The sequence below is a fragment of the Sciurus vulgaris genome, assembly GCF_902686455.1.
Source record: "Sciurus vulgaris genome assembly, chromosome: X".
Taxonomy (NCBI): Eukaryota; Metazoa; Chordata; class Mammalia; order Rodentia; family Sciuridae; genus Sciurus; species Sciurus vulgaris.
Window position 1 is genome coordinate 14,086,900 of NC_136471.1, and position 17,527 is coordinate 14,104,426.

General features: G+C 35.0%; 1 protein-coding gene across 10 annotated transcripts in view; it reads left to right on the top strand.

The window, feature by feature from the left end:
• The window catches only part of ATP11C (ATPase phospholipid transporting 11C (ATP11C blood group)), a 205,513-nt gene extending 191,874 nt beyond the window's left edge, over positions 1 to 13,639 (top strand). For 6 of the 10 annotated variants that reach the window (XM_079124796.1, XM_079124795.1, XM_079124797.1 and 3 more), the window contains 3 exons: positions 2,021 to 2,174; positions 8,258 to 8,362; positions 11,016 to 13,639. In XM_079124796.1, the coding sequence (XP_078980922.1) occupies positions 2,021 to 2,174; positions 8,258 to 8,359 (256 nt within the window). In that variant the 3' untranslated portion in view covers positions 8,360 to 8,362; positions 11,016 to 13,639. Of the gene's footprint in view, positions 1 to 2,020; positions 2,175 to 2,292; positions 2,359 to 7,501; positions 7,593 to 8,257; positions 8,363 to 11,015 lie in introns of those variants that run through there. The other 4 variants (XM_079124802.1, XM_079124798.1, XM_079124794.1 and 1 more) reach the window with 4 other exon arrangements.
• Positions 13,640 to 17,527: the final 3,888 nt, after the last annotated feature.

Sequence of the window (17,527 nt, forward strand, 5' to 3'; positions counted from 1 at the left end):
TGAGGTTTCAGTTTTCTACATCCAAAAATCATCCATGGAAAATTCTATAAATAAACAGTTTATAAGTTTTAAATTGCACACAGTTCAGAGTAGTATGATGAAATCTCATGCTGCCCAGTTCTGTCCTGTTGAATACATGAGTACCCAGTGTATCTAGGCTGTATACACCACCTGTCCGCCCATTATTCACTTAATAGCCATCTCACCTATTAGATCAGCTGTCATGGTATCATAATGCTTGTGTTCGAGTAACCCTTACTTACTTAATAATGACCCCAAAACACAAGAGTGGCAATTTTATTACAATATATTATAATTGTTTTATTTTATTATTGTTAATCTTTTACTGTGCCTACTTTATAAATTAAACTTCATCATAAGTATGCATTATAGGAAAAAAGAATATATATATATGGAGTTTGGTAGCATCTGTGGCTTCTGCATCCAAGGAGGGTCTTGGGACACCTACCCCATGAATAAAGGGGGAACAAATCTATATTTTGTTGCTTGCTGTGTTTTCTTTGACAGAGCTAGCCATATTAAGCTACTACATGAATATAAATTTACAAAGCAATCAAAAAAATATGATTAGAAATTATGCAAAACTTCAGCTGAATGTTAATTGTAACTAATGTCTCTGGACATGTTTTACCCTGAGGCACTCTCTTTGGGGTTAGGCAGTGAGAATGAACCTCAAATCCAGTCCAGGAATAATAGTTTTTGTCTTTTACTGCCTTCCTGAAAAGCTCCATAGATGACATCAAAGTAGAAAAGAAAATTCTACAGATATTATTCAGAATATCGGGAGTATATTGCAAAGGAACACCCCATGGTTAGCTGTCACTTTTCTGTCGAACCCCTGGTATGGCTCACTTAATCACCTAAAATTTTATTTAGGCTGCTTTTTAGAATTAAGAGTAGGTGGAGTTCTGCAAGTCTTTTTTCTGCCTGTGGTAGAATTTTTCTAGAAAGCCTGTTTAGCATCTTAGGCCTATTTAGGCCTCATGAATTTCTCCACCTCACTATTCTACCAACTTTTATTTCATAATCTAGTCCTTATATATGTAGAGCCACAAACATGATTTTTATTGTGTTGTATAAGGAGCACAAGTGTAAGTTTTTAAATAAGAAACCTATTTACCTTCAGCACATATGGTGTAGGATCTGCGATCTAATAAATGGAACCAACTAGTTATCTAACTAGAACTCCTACTAATCCTGGAATAGTATATGATGTGCATTCTGACCTTACACAGCCCCTTTTTCCTACTCAAATTAGAACAAAATTAAGTTAGCCTAGCGAGGCTCTCTATGATTCAGCTCAGACAGGAGAAGGGAAACTGGGCTTCTTGATGACCACTTAGCAATTCAGTGAACGAGTTGGAATGAAGTCTAACTTAAGAATGAGGGGTCCTCCTGGATTTCTGATTATCAAGGCTTACTGACCTATTATCAGTGTTCTACTGTCTAGAAGCCTGTTGCCCAATATACATTTGGGGATGAGAATGATAGGATCCTCTCATTTGTGAGAGACCATGAGCTCTACCGTCCTTTTTATATTTACATAGAATTTTCAAAGGAGGTGGTTATAAAAATGTCTTTTAAATTTCTGAAGAACACAAATCCATTCTCATTAATAAGACATTGGAGGAAATAAAATGCCTGTTAAGGTAAAATTTAACCATCATTCCTCTTGAATATAGTTGATGCTCTAGCATTTTCTAATGGACATAAATATTCACTGGTTGGCAGCTTTATAGTTGTTTATATAATATAGCCTGATTGTTTTTAAGTCAGATGAGTTTTATTATTTTTTCTTTTGATTCTCAATCCTTTTCTTTCCAAACGTTTGGTAAATGAAATATGTTTACCACTTTTGGGACATTCTAGAGAAATTACTTTTATTAATGTGCATAAGGAAGATTCCTTTTTAAATACAAAAGACAGTTTCAATTAAACTTCTGTTTCACTTGACAGGAACTGATTTGTTTTTCCATTATGTATTTTCTTTCCACTCCAGGCCTTTTCTCAAACAACAGAGAATGTATTTCGTATTTGCACAAATGCTATCTTCTGTATCCACATGGTTGGCTATAATTCTTCTAATATTTATCAGCCTTTTCCCCGAGATTCTCCTGATAGTATTAAAGAATGTAAAAAGAAGAAGTGCCAGGGTAAGAACTAAGTTTATATTACAACCTAATTTTTGGAAGGGGCTTCTATATCTGCCATGAACTAAAAACCTTATTTAGAGATTGCATTAGTTACAGCATGTTAAACCCCTCCTTACAGGTTCATCACTTAATTTCCTCTTCTGCATAAAAAGTATAGTAAAAACTTCGTTATCCAATGCAGGTGGTAAGTAGATTCCTTAATAGTGTTCTATGTGACATTTAGCAATCCATATGGAGTATCCCATATGCTCCATATGGAATTTTAAAAGGAAAATGGTTTCATTTTTTATTTATCTTAGAATTTTCCCACCAGGAATTTCCACACCAACATTTCAGCTTTAACTTTAGAAATTTCCCTGTGGGCTGTTTGCAGATGTTTTTAAGTTGATAATCCCAATTTGCCTCTTTCAAACCTTTCCCTTTCCTTTAATTATAGTGCTGCTTAATCTCTGTGTTGCTTCTAGCCCTGTCTTTCCAGCAGTATATTTAAACCAAAGAAAATTCCCTGGATATGATTTCTACATCCTTATCCTTCCAAACACACTTATGAAAATTCAAGATTATTTTATGAGTGTGTTTTTATTTTTGCCTGTTAAATTATAAATTTCCTATGGGAATGAGAAGTTACTTTCTGCTGACACATTATCTGATCTCTTTTGAACATTTCTTAAAAAGTCTTTAAAATGAAAGGGGTAGGTTAGCCTGGCAAATAAACCTTCTGGCAGATTTTGACCAAATATGTCATATTTCTGCCAATGCTAGCTATACTGTAACAAAATTCTGTGTCTATTATGTTGATACTACCTAGATCTTATAACCCCTCCAACACAGTATTTTCAGGAAATAGTCTAAGCCATAACTATTTGATCAAATTTGCCAACCAGTTTAGCCACAAAACTGATAGATCATGGGTGTTATTATTGTTGTTGTTGTTGTTGATAGAATCCAGCAGTTGACTTTAGGTAGATAAGAGGATCTAAAATTAATACAGTGGGAAAATCTTCAGTGCTTAGAAGTGCAAAAGAGGAACTTCATGTAACAAGTCAGTGTCAACCTCAATTAGAAACAAGGGAACTGTCAGTGGCATAATCTATATGGATTCTTGATATTTAAGGCCAATCTGTATAGTTAGGTGATGAGAATTGCCCTGAACTCCCTCATTTTGTATTCCTTATAGTCTGAAACTAGACACAATAATGTTAGCCTAGATAAGACTTCACTCTTTAATCCTTCCAGTAGACCTTTAGCTAACTCCCTCCAGCCTGATTTTAGTTTTAGGATGGAAAAACAGTTTTTTAATTGTCTGATTATACCTTTATATCAATTGAACAGGTTGATAAACAACAGGTTCTTCCCAGACTGGCTTAAGTGGCAATTTCCATGAAGCCAAATAAAAATGCAGTAAGAAATGGTTTAGTTCCTATTTTTATAATGAAGAATTTGTAAAGGAGGATCTCTGAGTTGCTCTTCCATTATCCTTATTTGAGAATATACTTTGGGGGTACTTCTAGAAGTTTTCCTTATTTGGGGATAATGTAGCTATGTTAAATTAGGGCTCACACCCAGCTTCATGTTCTAAAGATGACACGAAATATCAGAAATAAAAATAAGTTTCTTTTTTACTTAGGTCTTCTCTTTAAAAAATTATACACTGGCCGGAGGTGACATCTATATAGGCCATTGGAGGGATGCTACTAGGAAGTCACAGATAAAGACTTAGAGCATTTTCTTTCCATTAAAATAGCAGATTCCAAACTTCTGTTGAAAGTATGGAGTTCTGGGACTATAGCCCTTTTCACTTAGCATAGAATGTTGCCAAGGATTTAACATCAAATTTGCCATGGGTTATATCCATGATAGGTGGATTCTAGTGTCTGTGCTATAGCTTGGCATGCTAATGTGCTAGAGTAACCAGGAAATTTTCCATAATCATTTTCATTCATTCATTCATTCATTCATTCATTCCTACACTCACTGAACGAATCAACATTTGTTGAACCACCTACTGATGAACATCTCTCTTTATAGCTGATGTCTGAAAGGCTAAATGGTTTTTCAGACTGTGGGATTTTGAGAGTTGCATATGAGGCAAAACAGTTGTGGGCACTCAGCAGTGCTGCCTCTTTTTTCATGAAAAAATGCAAGAGCATTGTATTGCCAATGAATGCATAAAGGCCAACTGAATCATGGCAGCCTCATAGATTCTGATGTCACATCTGTTTGCATAATGCCGTATTTGACCATATCAAAGAAGGAGAGGCCAACTTCTAAATAAAGGAAAATGGGTATCTTACTTCCCCTAAAATGTATTAGTCTTTATGCTTTGTGATCAAGAGTCTCATATTGTGAGGGACTTCCTACTTTGTTCAATATTCCTTGCTAAGGCATTGGCTTCATTTTAAAAAGAGGCAAAAAATTCTCTTACACTGGGTCTTCATTCATACCCTGATAGACTCTGTAATGGGGTTTGTGTCCTTATCAGGAGCAGAAGGTAGCCCTTACTTCAATCATTGGGCATCCTGGGTACAGAGCCAGAAATGCTTATGGCAGTTAGGCTGCCAGAGCTATCCACATGTGGATCTTGATAGCTGCTTTGAAAACGGAACTTAGAAATGGGTAATGAGGACTGGGAAAATAGCTCATCTGGTAAAAGTGCTTGCCTCACAAGCACAAGACCCTCAGTTCGATCCCCAGTACCACAAAAAAAAGAAAAAAAAGAAAGAAAGAAAGAAAGAAATGAGTAATGAAACTGTCTCTATGGCATTTGAGAAAGAAGCCAAGCCATTTATATTTAACAATTATAGAATAAGCCTTATGTTGAATTCCATTTCAATTCAGCATACATTTCCTGAGGGTCCACTGTGACTTAGCTACTATAGTAGATGCTAGTAGTTCTGGGATGAATCAAACAAGGCTCTCACTCTAGTTAAGTTATAAAGGACATTCTTATAGAACCTTTTCTGGAAGCAGGTATAAAACAGAATAGGAGAATCAATTATATGACTTGTTATAACAAAACTGAGTTATTCAAGGTTTGAAGCCTCCATAAAAAATGGCAGCCTCCAGCACTGCCAAGATCTGTCATGATGTTCGCATTATGAAGAATTCTGTTTTTGAAAGAAGGCTCTTTCAGTTGTTTAACTCAAGGATTCTAGTTCAAGACATAACCCTCAGCTGAAGTTTTGGCAGTAAGGTTAATTTTTGTGCTAAAATTCCATTTTTAAGAACCATAGAGCTTTTCTTTAGCATATGAAGTGGCAAAACTGCATAACCATACTACTCCTGACAGTGTATGATGAAACTACCATTGAACTTTAAACAGTGAAACAGCAAGATAACACTTCAAAGGGAGTTTAAAGTTAAGGATTTTTGGTATTTCAAAAAACTGTTCTCTCTAAGCACAGTCATTGCCCATCTGTAAATTATTGAAATACACCTGAACCTTCTAGCCAAGTAGTAAATACCACTTCACATTTCCAGTAGGAGAATTTTCCACATGTCCTTATTTAATGTGTTCTCATGTAAACCAATCAAGTCAAAAGAGACTTGACTTCGCCTGCTAAACATGGAAAGACTGATCAAATGGGAATGGATCCAGGAACATGACCATGCCTAGCATGGGATAGTTGCACAAATAGGAAGAAATATTTTATTATGTAGGGAACTCTTTCCATGTAGAACAAGGAAAAAGAACAATGTCAGCTTTCTGAACAAAATTCCCCAAGAAAGCACTTTGGAAATTTTGGAGAATACAATTTATCATTTTAATAATAATGGTAATAATGAAATTGAATCCTAATGTCATTGGCTGTTAAGATGGGCCTTTATCCATCGACCTCTTTGACATGCTGCTAACTGAGCTGGTGTGAAAGCTCTCTAGGTGACTGCAAAGGAATGTGGAAATTTCATACTGTTTCAGCTCATTATTTCCTGTCATCCTCACCGCCGCCTCCTACCAGTTGCTTTAGATACTCTTTTCCTGCTTTCTACTGCTTTCTGTACTTTCATAGTTCCGTTTTTCCCCTTATAATTTTAACACCTAATCTATTAATTCCTAAAATTCTGCTTCACAGAATACTATAACTCTGATGGTTGGATACAAGTTTTTGAGCACAACAAAATATGCTTAAGTTGCAGTCTTAAATAGACTTATACATATCAAACACAGGGATGCGGGACTTGGTATCATGTTAATCTTACTGCAAGGTTTTTGCCCACAAAATAAAAGATAGAAGAAGTTAAAATTTCTTTTCTCAGAACCTAAAAATTTTTTTCTCTAGTTTTATAAGTTGATAATTTGCATGTTACCAACATGTCACTACCTTTCTTTGTTTAAGGTAAAATATAAACAAGAAAAAGTGTAGTCATGTCAAAACATGAGTAAGTGGAAGTATTTGCCTTAAATTTTGATTATTAGACTCTGCTGAATACATATTTTACTCCAGCTGGTTTCTTTTCCTAAACCTATTTTCCTTAGTCACTAAGAAGATAATATGTGTAATCTTGATCAGCACAGTTGTTCAACTTATCCTTATGGCTGACTACTCATCTTCTGTTTTGTTTGGGCAAAGCCAAAACAAGTCTATATAGTACCTTATAATTTCAGGCACAGAATAAGAAGGAAAAAATAACCTTAGATTTTCTAGATAAAGTTTATCAATTTTGAACTTCTCTGAGTTTTAAAGGAAACATCTCACCTAGGAAAAATTTAACCTACCTTTCTAAAGAAATCTCTGTAAGGAAAAATGGGGAAATCAGTCAAATTATGTTAGAAGAAAGGAAGTTCAGCATTAGAGGCAAATGGGACTGTGATGCCACCAAATGTTTTCCCATTATGTTAGTTGTGGTTAGATTTTTAACCTGCAGCTGTCCAAGGGCAATCAGTCCCTTCATAATGTATCTATGCAGTTGAATAGGGGCAATTGGTGATTGAGGATGAACCCTGGACATAGCTATGACTAATGAATTTTGAACAAATGTAGGGTAGTGAATTATAATTAGAGATAAACCTTATTTTAATGAGAAAGATTTTAGAATTATTTTATTTAAAATAGTACCTTCCCATTCACAAAATAATTTTAAATTGGTATACAGATAAATAGTGGCTGGCACATATAATAGACTAATCCTAACTCTAATTCTACTTTTACTTAAGGAAGTAACGTCTTCAAAACTAACATGTCATTTCTGCTTCCAATTCTCAAGGTTTCTTTTTAAATGTCTTACATCTAAGAGAATATTTACTTTTCTTTTCTTTTTTTTCCTTGGTTTCTGCATTTCTCTCTTTTCTACTGCAATTTTCCACCTTTTGTGCAATTGTGAACAAGGTAACGAAACGCCTCCCTTCCTCAGGAACATCTACTATCTTCATGCTTTCTCAAACTTCCAGCAATCACAGTTTCTCTTGGAGTGAATAAGGTGATTTCCTTTCTTAATGTACCAACTTGCTTGCATTCTCATTTGCCTGACATCATTTTCTGATTCTTTATGAAAAATTACTTCTCATGACTCATTTTTATATCTTCTATTGATACTCAGTATTTTGTCATTTTTTAAAATCATTTGTTCACCTTCCAAATTGCCACACTGAAAAGGAAGTAATCTTCAAAAGTTCGGACTATAATGCTACAGTTTAATTGATCCAGGGTTTGCAGTAGTAGCCATAGAATGTTAGAGCTAGTATGTTCACCAGGACAGGAATGTTTTGCACAAATTTCTCGTCGACATACAGCACCAGCACAACTCTCAGAGGTGTTCACCAAAAGGATGGTAAGGTTTACTAATCAAACCATATTGACTCATTTTACCATATAACCTACCAGTGCCATTTCAAAAACCCAAGTTTGCCACATACTACTAATGTCTATTTACTTCTACCACAAGAAACAATTTGAGTTGAAGACTTTCTTAGAATTTAAATGTATTCATTTGAATGTTATTCATTTGTTATATAGTGTAATCATTTGTACCTTTGGCCAGAAGAGAGTAGTCTATAGGAAATGATTATTTTCTTCTACATTTTTATCACAAGGTAGGTTAACCAATCTTCAAATGCTTTAAGTATCTTTGCCTCACTATTACAGAGAAATCTGAGCTGTAGAAGGGCATCTGACTCATTATCCACCAGACCTTCAGTCAGACCTCTTCTTTTACGAACATTCTCAGACGAATCTAATATATTGTAACAGGTACCTAGTGTTAAACAAGTGGGCTGGCTTTAAAGAAACAGATTAACAGCATTATAAAGAAAAAATGAAAATATCACTCTCTAAATTGTCTCTGCTGTTGGTGTGGTGAACTTTATACTATTCTTTGCAAAAATATAAAGATGCATTACTTGGAATATGGGAAATGTATATTTTAAATTTACTAAAATTCCTAAGAAAATTCTAGACATTTTTCCGAGCTGAATTAGTGATACAGTATATTCAATTTGTAAGTGACAAGTTGTCATGGTGGTTCCATCATGTGAAAATGCTTATTGATAATTGTTAGGACATACGATTTTGATTTATAAAGATCATTTCAAAAATTGAAAATAAATATTCCAAATTGCATCTGTATAATATCAAGTCAGTTTAGTATTGCATGTTCTTCTTGGAATTTTGTAAAAATAATCAAATGTGTTTGTACCTTCATGTGCTGTGTCTGTGTGTTTGCAGGTATACACTTAATGTCCTTGTAAATGTCTGATCCCCAAATATATGTTAATGAACCAGTCTACTCTAATTTTAACTTTTTTAATGTCAAGTTTTATTCAAGCTAAATGTTTCAACTCTGAGAGGTCAAATCTTTTCTAGCCATTCAGGGGGATGCATGCCTAATGATATAAAATGCCTCATAGTTCATGTTTCTGAAAACTTGTGAATTTATTTTATAGCATATTATTTCATTGACCCCAAAATAATATTTGGGAGGAATTGATATACCATAGGAGGAGTCCTTGAACTCAGAGTGACTTTTTTATGTGCACCCTACATTTCCCACTGCAGGGTTTCTGTCTGGTACCCAGACCTTTAAAGGTCTTTATCCATCTATGAGAATTTAGAGTAATTCATGAATGAGGCTTACAGTACAAGCTTGTCAACTTGGAAACAACTCTATACAACTTATGGCAGGGCCATCTTTCACACACACATAAAAATTAATCATCATGAATAAAATTGTGGATCTGTTCATTTTAAAGCTAATGATTGAGTCTACTTCAGAAGCCTATTTTTTTCATCAACTATCAAATCTCCCTTCCTCTGGCAAAGAATGAAAATTAAACTAATGGATTGAATCCATTTGTTCTTTTACCTACTGCAGTTCACCATAGTCGGCATTTGCAGTGTTACTTTGGAAGTGGGCTCCTTTTGCTGTGGTCATCATCTTTTTACTCATTTTGTAATAATTCACCCAGGTGTTTCCCATCAGGGATGAGTTGTTTCACAGTAACCTTCAGTCTTTGACCCCTTTGTCCCAGATTACTTTGTCCTAAACTATAAGATGCATTTTAGCTGTACTGTTTCCAGTTAATTTTGTATCCCCCTGGATTGCTTTCTTTAGCTTGTTCTGTGGTTGGGAGACTAGGCTGGGTAGCAGACACTGCTACTGCTTTTGGCCTCTCCAGGGCCTTAGTTCCTACAATGGCTAGCATAGAACCGAGGAAAGATTTTTAAATAATTGTTTTAATTTTAATGTAGTCATTTCTTCCAAGAATAGATTTTCATGTGGCATTATTTTTCTTCCAAGGAAAATATTTGGTAATTAAAAAGCCACTGAGTTGGTTGGTGAGGGAACCAGTTGACTCCTTTGGTATGCTCTCATTGTGAATGGCAACCTTATTTTAGTTAGAGTCACCATGACCCTGTAGAGCTACCTGAATACCTATTGGTGATTTTGGAGTATGTGGAATATAAATAGAAATGAAAGCTATTCCAGTGGACTTATAATGTCCATGTCAAGAATGGTCCCAGAATGGGAATAAATAGCCTTTCCTTAAGACCTTAAGATCTTCCACTACTCAAGTTCAAAAAGCTTTTGAGTTTTAGAGTAGAAAATCAAAGTTAGACTCCCTTCCTTGACATGTGACTTCTACTTCTCAGTATACCTGAAATGCATTCCAGTGATCAGTCATGATCAATCATGATTCATCATGCCCCATTCTGATCATAGCATTTTATGTATGAAGCACAGAAAAGCATCTATAGATTCATTTCAGAAATGTCTGTGGTTCATTTTCTAAAAAGATGATGCATAAGAAAAGTAGAAGAGTCAATTGACTGATAGCCCATGATCTACCAAAAAGGAAAGTATAGTATGGGGGGGAAGCGTGTTTCCTTTAGTAAAGGAAGAATATTTCTAGAGACATCTTCCAAAACTGAATATATCTTCAGACTTACTATAAAAATTCACACATCCCAAAAAAAAGTAACCCATTCATTCATTCAACATTTCCTGAGCATCTGCTATGTGCCAGACATTGTACTAGATGCTAGAGATAGAAAGATAAATAAAATGTACCTGTTTTCAAGAAGCTTCCAGCCTACAGGAAGGGGTCATAGTGTGTTAAAACTTCGTTGTAGTATGCTAAAAAGTATTAGGAGAACCCTGGAGCAATCCAAAAGCAAAGAGCAAGCCTGAATCTACTCAGCTGACAAATGAAGACAGGGTTAAAATCTGATAATTTTGCCACTCTTTTTTTCCCCTGCATGTGAATAAAACTTGACAGTTTGTTAAGACAGTTGCTTTACTTGCATAACAAAATTTACTATGTGATTTATTTTTGAAAATGCTAAACAGATAGTTTTATGTTATTATTAAAATAAATCTTTTAACTTTATATTTTAAATTTTTCAGAATCCGAATCTTGAACTGCCTATGTTATTATCCTACAAGCATATTGACAGTGGTTACAGCTAAAAAAGAAAACATGAAGAAACCACCACAAAAAGTTATCATCTCAGGATACTCGATATGCAACAAAAACTAAACCACTCTCTCTTACGTCTAGGGTTCAGAATAAATGTCCATTAAAATACCAAATTACTCTCCTAAGCATTTACAATTATTGTAAGTAGCCATTATGGCCAAAGTTCTAAGTTAAGAATTATATGAAAGTTGAAAGGAAGAACACTTAGAATTCTGACTTTAGATAGAATAATCTAACTACCAAATGGGTGCTCTTTGAACCCATTGACTTTGTGAATGGATTTAAATACAATAGTATAAAGTAGAAGTCATGCAATGGGAATGAATAGATTTTGCTAAAATACAGTATTACATTTTTGCCTGGCAGAAGACATAGGCTGTTTGGATCACATTACTCATTCCTGCTGAATGATCATCTTAAATTATTTTTTTCAAACAAAAGGAATACTTGAAAATACCGAAGGACTAAATGGTATTGATGCATCAGATGGAGTAGTTCATCTTTTCTGTTTACCCACATGCTAATTGTGACTTGGTAGGATATCTTTGCCCAAAAATACCTTGAACACTTGTGTGGGAAGTGTTGACTCTGGGTATTATTGTGGGAACAGAAAAGAAAATGTTTGTTTATGTTTTTCTGAATTAAATGCCATTTATGGGTATAAGGCTACTAGACTTGAAAATAAAGCATAAAATATTTTATTCATTTAGTAGCCCCTCAAAATAGGGGATAAGCAGATTTTTCCAATGTAATTTTACTGGAATCTGAGGTAAAGTATGTAAGATCATTTTTATACAAAAATAAAGCCATTCTGAACATTAGTTTTTTATCATTTTATGTGGAGAGACTAGAAAGATTTAACTTATTTTAAACGGTTTTTATTTCAAAGAGGTTGCAGTTGTGCATATAATACAGCATCTTCTTTTTTTAACTTGCCAATTTAGGAAGAGGAGAGATCCATCCCAAGTTGGTTCTGCCTGTAGAGCCATGACTCTGCCAGCATGGTTGTGTCTCTCTCATAGCTAACTTGACCAATGCAAATGGTATAATTCTAAACTATTAGATTGATCTTGGTTAGGACCTCAACTTGCTGGACTAGAAGATTTTAGCCACCTAATGAGTTCACTTAAAAATAAATATGAGCTATCTTTATTCAGTGCTAAAATTAGACACATTTTGGATATAAATGGTCTCACATTTGACTACTAAATTAAATGGTCTTTTAAAATATTTTTCATATCAGTTTCCATTTTTCATTCTGGCATGCCTGTACTATTATTAATGTGTAAATTGTACTTTGATTTGGAGAAGTACTGGATTCAGTTTCTACCAGTATCTTTATATAGTCCATATGGCACATTTTATTCTTCCACATATATTTTGTGTTAAAGTTTAGGTGTAATTTTTCTTAAATTCTAGAAAGGACATAATTTTAGTTATCAGAAACCATTCCATAATTACTGATCCCTTTTTATTATTTAATTTGTTTCCTCTGTCAATATTATTTTTGAGTATTTTGTTAGATGTCATTCACAACTTCCCTAAGTGTGCTGTGTTCTGGTAGCCTGTATTTGAGGTGATGTGCTAAAGACAAAGTCTTTAAATTCTTTGCCTATCCCAAAGAGCTAAAAAGTCTAACCCAGGAAAGCTTTTGATGTTTTGTTCTTGTTCTTGTTTTTATAGTTGTTGCTGTGTTACTGTTGTTTTTCATAAGAACTATAGGAACTGTGAATACAAATAAGAGAGCCAAAGTAGGCCTGCGTAATGCAGAACCATTAAAGAGTTGGCATAATCAGAATATTCAGCATAGTACAAATAAAACATGGGTTGCATGTAAAAAGTGTTGCAACCAAGAAGAAAGAGTAAAGGAGATTTAGAGTCATGTTTCAGCTACACATTACAGTGAGCACTGCAGGTCAAATTCAGAATGGCAGTAATATATAAGATCGTGGCCTAGACCCTTGAGAGGGACCTGGCTTTTCTTTTTGAAAGGTATTTTTATGAATGAGCTACAAAATGGCTAATGTGAGGTTAGCAGATGAAATAACTTGAAATAATCCATTTAGTATTCCTAAAATCTGACCACCCTATTTTGTGATAGAGAAGGGGAGGAAATGTAGTAACAAGACCACTTATCTATAATTTGAATAATCTTGAGCTATCAAAATGTTCTGATAATTTTCACAACTATTGTCCACTATTTGAGGATGTTGCCTATTAAACTGAAACTATTTATTCCATATCTACCACATATACACCAGCAACAGTATAAATGTAAGCCTAAATTTGCAAAATTCATAATTTAGTGATGTAATTTTTTAATAACATGCAGCATATAAATGTTCAGATTTTATGCAAATGTTGACAAAATCATTTTTCAGCTTGCAAAATGGAACTGCAATATTACATTTTTCACGTAAGCAATTTTTTACATCTTTGTCGTTGCTTTCTAAAATGAATGTGAATGCCATCTTTTATCAATGCAACTTGCCTTTTTCATTACAGAATTTTTCTTTGGTGTAATCAATAAACTTTGGTATGATATGATTGATATTTTAGCGTCTTTTTTGCAAAGGTCTCAGTTTGACATCAAAATAATGTGGAAACAACTTGGTGATGGGAAATAAATTTTCTCTTTTCACACACAGTTCACAAAAGGCTGACCATTTCTGCATAATTTCAATTGGCATTTTATGGTAATACCTCATTTGGAGAGGGTAAGATATTTTTGGGAGTTTTTTAAGACCATATCTTATTATTGCATAAATAAAAGTCCAGCCAGGGGACTGAAAGTGTACCTCAATGGTAGAGTATGTGCTTAGCATGGATGAGGTCCTGGGTTTTATCCCCAGCACCAAAACTTTTCAAAAAGCCCAGTCAGGAAATGGAGTAAATCAAATTCCATGCATGTATGATTATGTCCAAATGAACCCAATAATTATATACAACTGTAATACATTAATGAAAGGGGAAAAGTGCAGTCTGATCAAATATTGATAGGGGAATGACTCTACGGTGTGCATAGCAATGTGCTTGATGCTGCCCATACATCAGAAGTAATGTGATGTATTGTTTGTCTCCAACCTTTTGAAACCATTTAATTCTTAATTAGCCAGAAAGAGACTTTACAATAACTTGAAACTTGGTCCAAAAGTATATATACATACTTCTTCCACTCTCCTTACATTGCTTAGTCTGCACCCAAGACCTCATGAATGTTCCTTTTCTTGAAAAACCCTACTGTCCATGACTGCCAAGAAGCCAAAGTTGTTCCACTGATGCTGATTGCATTTTTACACTTCAATCTCTGCATTTTGTTAGCTTTTAATCCTGTTTGTCTTTTTTTTTTTATTGTAAACAAATGGGATACATGTTGTTTCTCTGTTTGTACATGGCGTAAAGGCATACCATTTGTGTAATCATAAATTTACATAGAGTAATGTTGTTTGATTCATTCTGTTATTTTTTCCCTTCCCCCCACCCCTCCCACCCCTCTTTACCCTCTATACAGTACTTCCTTCCTCCATACTTGCCCCCCTCCCTAACCCTAACTCTAACCCTAACACTAACCCTTCCCTCTCCCCCATTTTGTCTTTGATCTCCCCCTGTTTGTCTTTGATCTCTATTTACTACATCTTTTTCTTTCCCCCTCCCCTTCCTCCTTCCCCTTCCCTTCCTCCTTCCCCTCCTTCTCCTCCTCCTTATTCAGAGGCAAAGCCTGAATTAAAGCTTCAGGTTGCCACTTAGAGCCATTCTCCAGTCTATCCTCTTTATTCTCACCTGGAAAATGGTATGTTGAGGGGAGGGAGAGGAATCAAATGAGGTAAAGAATCATTTGCTACTCAGATGGAAGCATTGTTATTTTTATGTTGAGGGATTTTTTAATTTTGTTGCTTTGACTTTTTAATGAACAGTTGTCTTTTACCAAATGTTCACAGATGTGCCTTACATGCTTTCTAGCTTGGAATCTGTTCAGGCTTCCTTCCCTTCCCCCGCCCCCCATCTAGCATTATAGGCAGCTCCCTCTCTGCCTCCTTTCTGTGTCTGCCTGGGATTGGTCAATACAATGGATGTTGTAAGGGTCTGAGTGGTTTGGCCCCTTCCACAAGAAGCATACGCAAAGGTTAAGGGCCAAGGTTATCACTATGGTTATTCAGTGAATGCATCTATGGGTGAAGTGCTAGATGCATGCTAATGAAGCCTGAAGGCTGGAGTTCTGGGAATAGTTGTCAGAAAAAAAGGGGGCTTAATTATTTTGTAACTTGTTAAAAGTAATTACATTTTTCCTGGCATCTAATATGCAAAGGAAAGTGGCTCAGTTCCTAGTGCAATGACCTATTATGCTGAAGAAATGTTAGCTAGGACTACTGTACTTATTATGTGCCAGGAACTGTTCTAACCACTCTGTGTTCACACCTTTTTAAAATAATTTTTAGATGTTGATGGACCTTTATTTTATTCATTTATTTATATGTGGTGCTGAGAATCAAACCCAGTGCCTCCAGAACTCCAGCCCCATGTGTTCACACCTTTAATAATCTCAAAAGCCCTAGAAGATAAGTACTGACATTTTTCAATCTGACAGGTAAAGAAATTGAGTCACAAAAAAATAAGGTTACACAGTCTGGTAGAACCAAATGTGGAGCCCAGGTAGTCTGAATAGAATCTGTGCACTTAGCTGGGACACTATATTCCCACTGTTATACCACCCACTGATGGCATGAATAAACAAACCACCAGAATGTTATAAACCACGAGAAAACATAAGACAACACAAACTGAAGGGTATTCTGCTCCATAACTGGTTCACAATCTTCAAGTTTATCAAGACCACGAAAGACCAAACTGAGGAACTTTCCCAGATAACAAACCAAGACAACAATGATGTGATGACCGTAATGTACCATGGGATCATCAACTGGATCCTGGACCATATTGAACATTGGTGGGATAATTAGCAATGTTTGACTATAATATGTAGATTTTTAATGTTGTGTATATAACATTTCAGTGTTAATTTTCTAAGATTTGAAATTGAGCTGTGATTATGTGTTATATTTGGGGGGATCTGGAAGGTGTAGGAGAATTCTTTGTACTATTTTTGCAACAAGTCTGAAGTTATTTCACAATTACAAGTTTAAAAATGTTTAAACAATGAAGCATAAAAATATTAATAGAAGCTGGGTGCCAGGGCACATGTCTGTAATCTCAGACACAGGCAGAGGCAGGATGATCACAAGTTCAAGACCAGCCTCAGCAACTTGGCAAGACACTGTCTTAAAAACTGCATGTATGAATATGACTGCATATATGAGTATATAACAAATCCCATCATTATGTACATCTCTAATGTGCCAATAAAAAAAGTGGGAATTGTTTTAATTAAAGGGACTAGGGATGTAGCTCAGTGGTAAAGTGCCCCTGGGTTCAATTCCCCAATACACCCAAAAAAAATTAATTGGAAAGAACATCCAATCAAGCTGAACATAGTATACTAAAATTTCGTTTATGAGGCAACATCTGCATAGCACTTTATCTCATGTTTTTATATCTCTTATGTAGAGGTCACTGAACTCCAGATTCTTACAGGTAAAGAAACCGATGCTCAGGTAAATTAATTATCTTAATGCAACTTAGGTATGACGCATGTCGTTTCTTGCTATCCCATGCTTTACAGTTTGTCTAGGACTTCTAAAGCATTTTCTGCTGGATTCTGAAATGAATAAGAAAACAAACCTTACTGCAGTGATTTTCATTTAGGCTCACCAGGATGCAGTCATTCCTGACCCAAATCCCATTGCCTTTAGGATTGAGATGAGTAGCCCCAATAGCCCAGTCTTGGGCCTTCCCTTCAATCCTTTTTATCACCAGTACTTTTATAGGTGCTAAGGCAAGTTTTAATGTCTTACCCCTTCTTTTCACCCTTTGAGTAAAAATACAATTTCTATAATCTTAATAAAGAGACAATCAAATTAGCTACTTACCTCTGGTATCTAAAGTATGTAGATAAAGCAAGAAAATGTAGATCATTGACAGCACTCTTCCATTTCAAATGTTTCGACCCCACTCCTATCAAAAGTCTGGCTGAAGGTTCTTTGATAATTGGCTTAACTCTGGCATGTTTACAAAATGTAGAAACTACATGAGAACTTCCCATTTATTCACAGGTGTACAGGGGATGCACTTTTTAAAATGATAGAAAAGAGAGTGTTTGATAATCTTAACACTGTTAACTTTAACTGTACTGCCAAATGCTTTTCCAAATTTGTTCCAAAAGCCCTGTAATAGCTTTCTTGTATATGTATAAATATGATAAACGCATGAGAACATCTGTTATTATATTAGTGTATTGCATTATTTATTATGATCCTAGTTGATAGCCTAAATAAAAACAATTTTCTTTGACTCTTAAAAAAAAAAGGTCTGGCTGAGTTGGGCA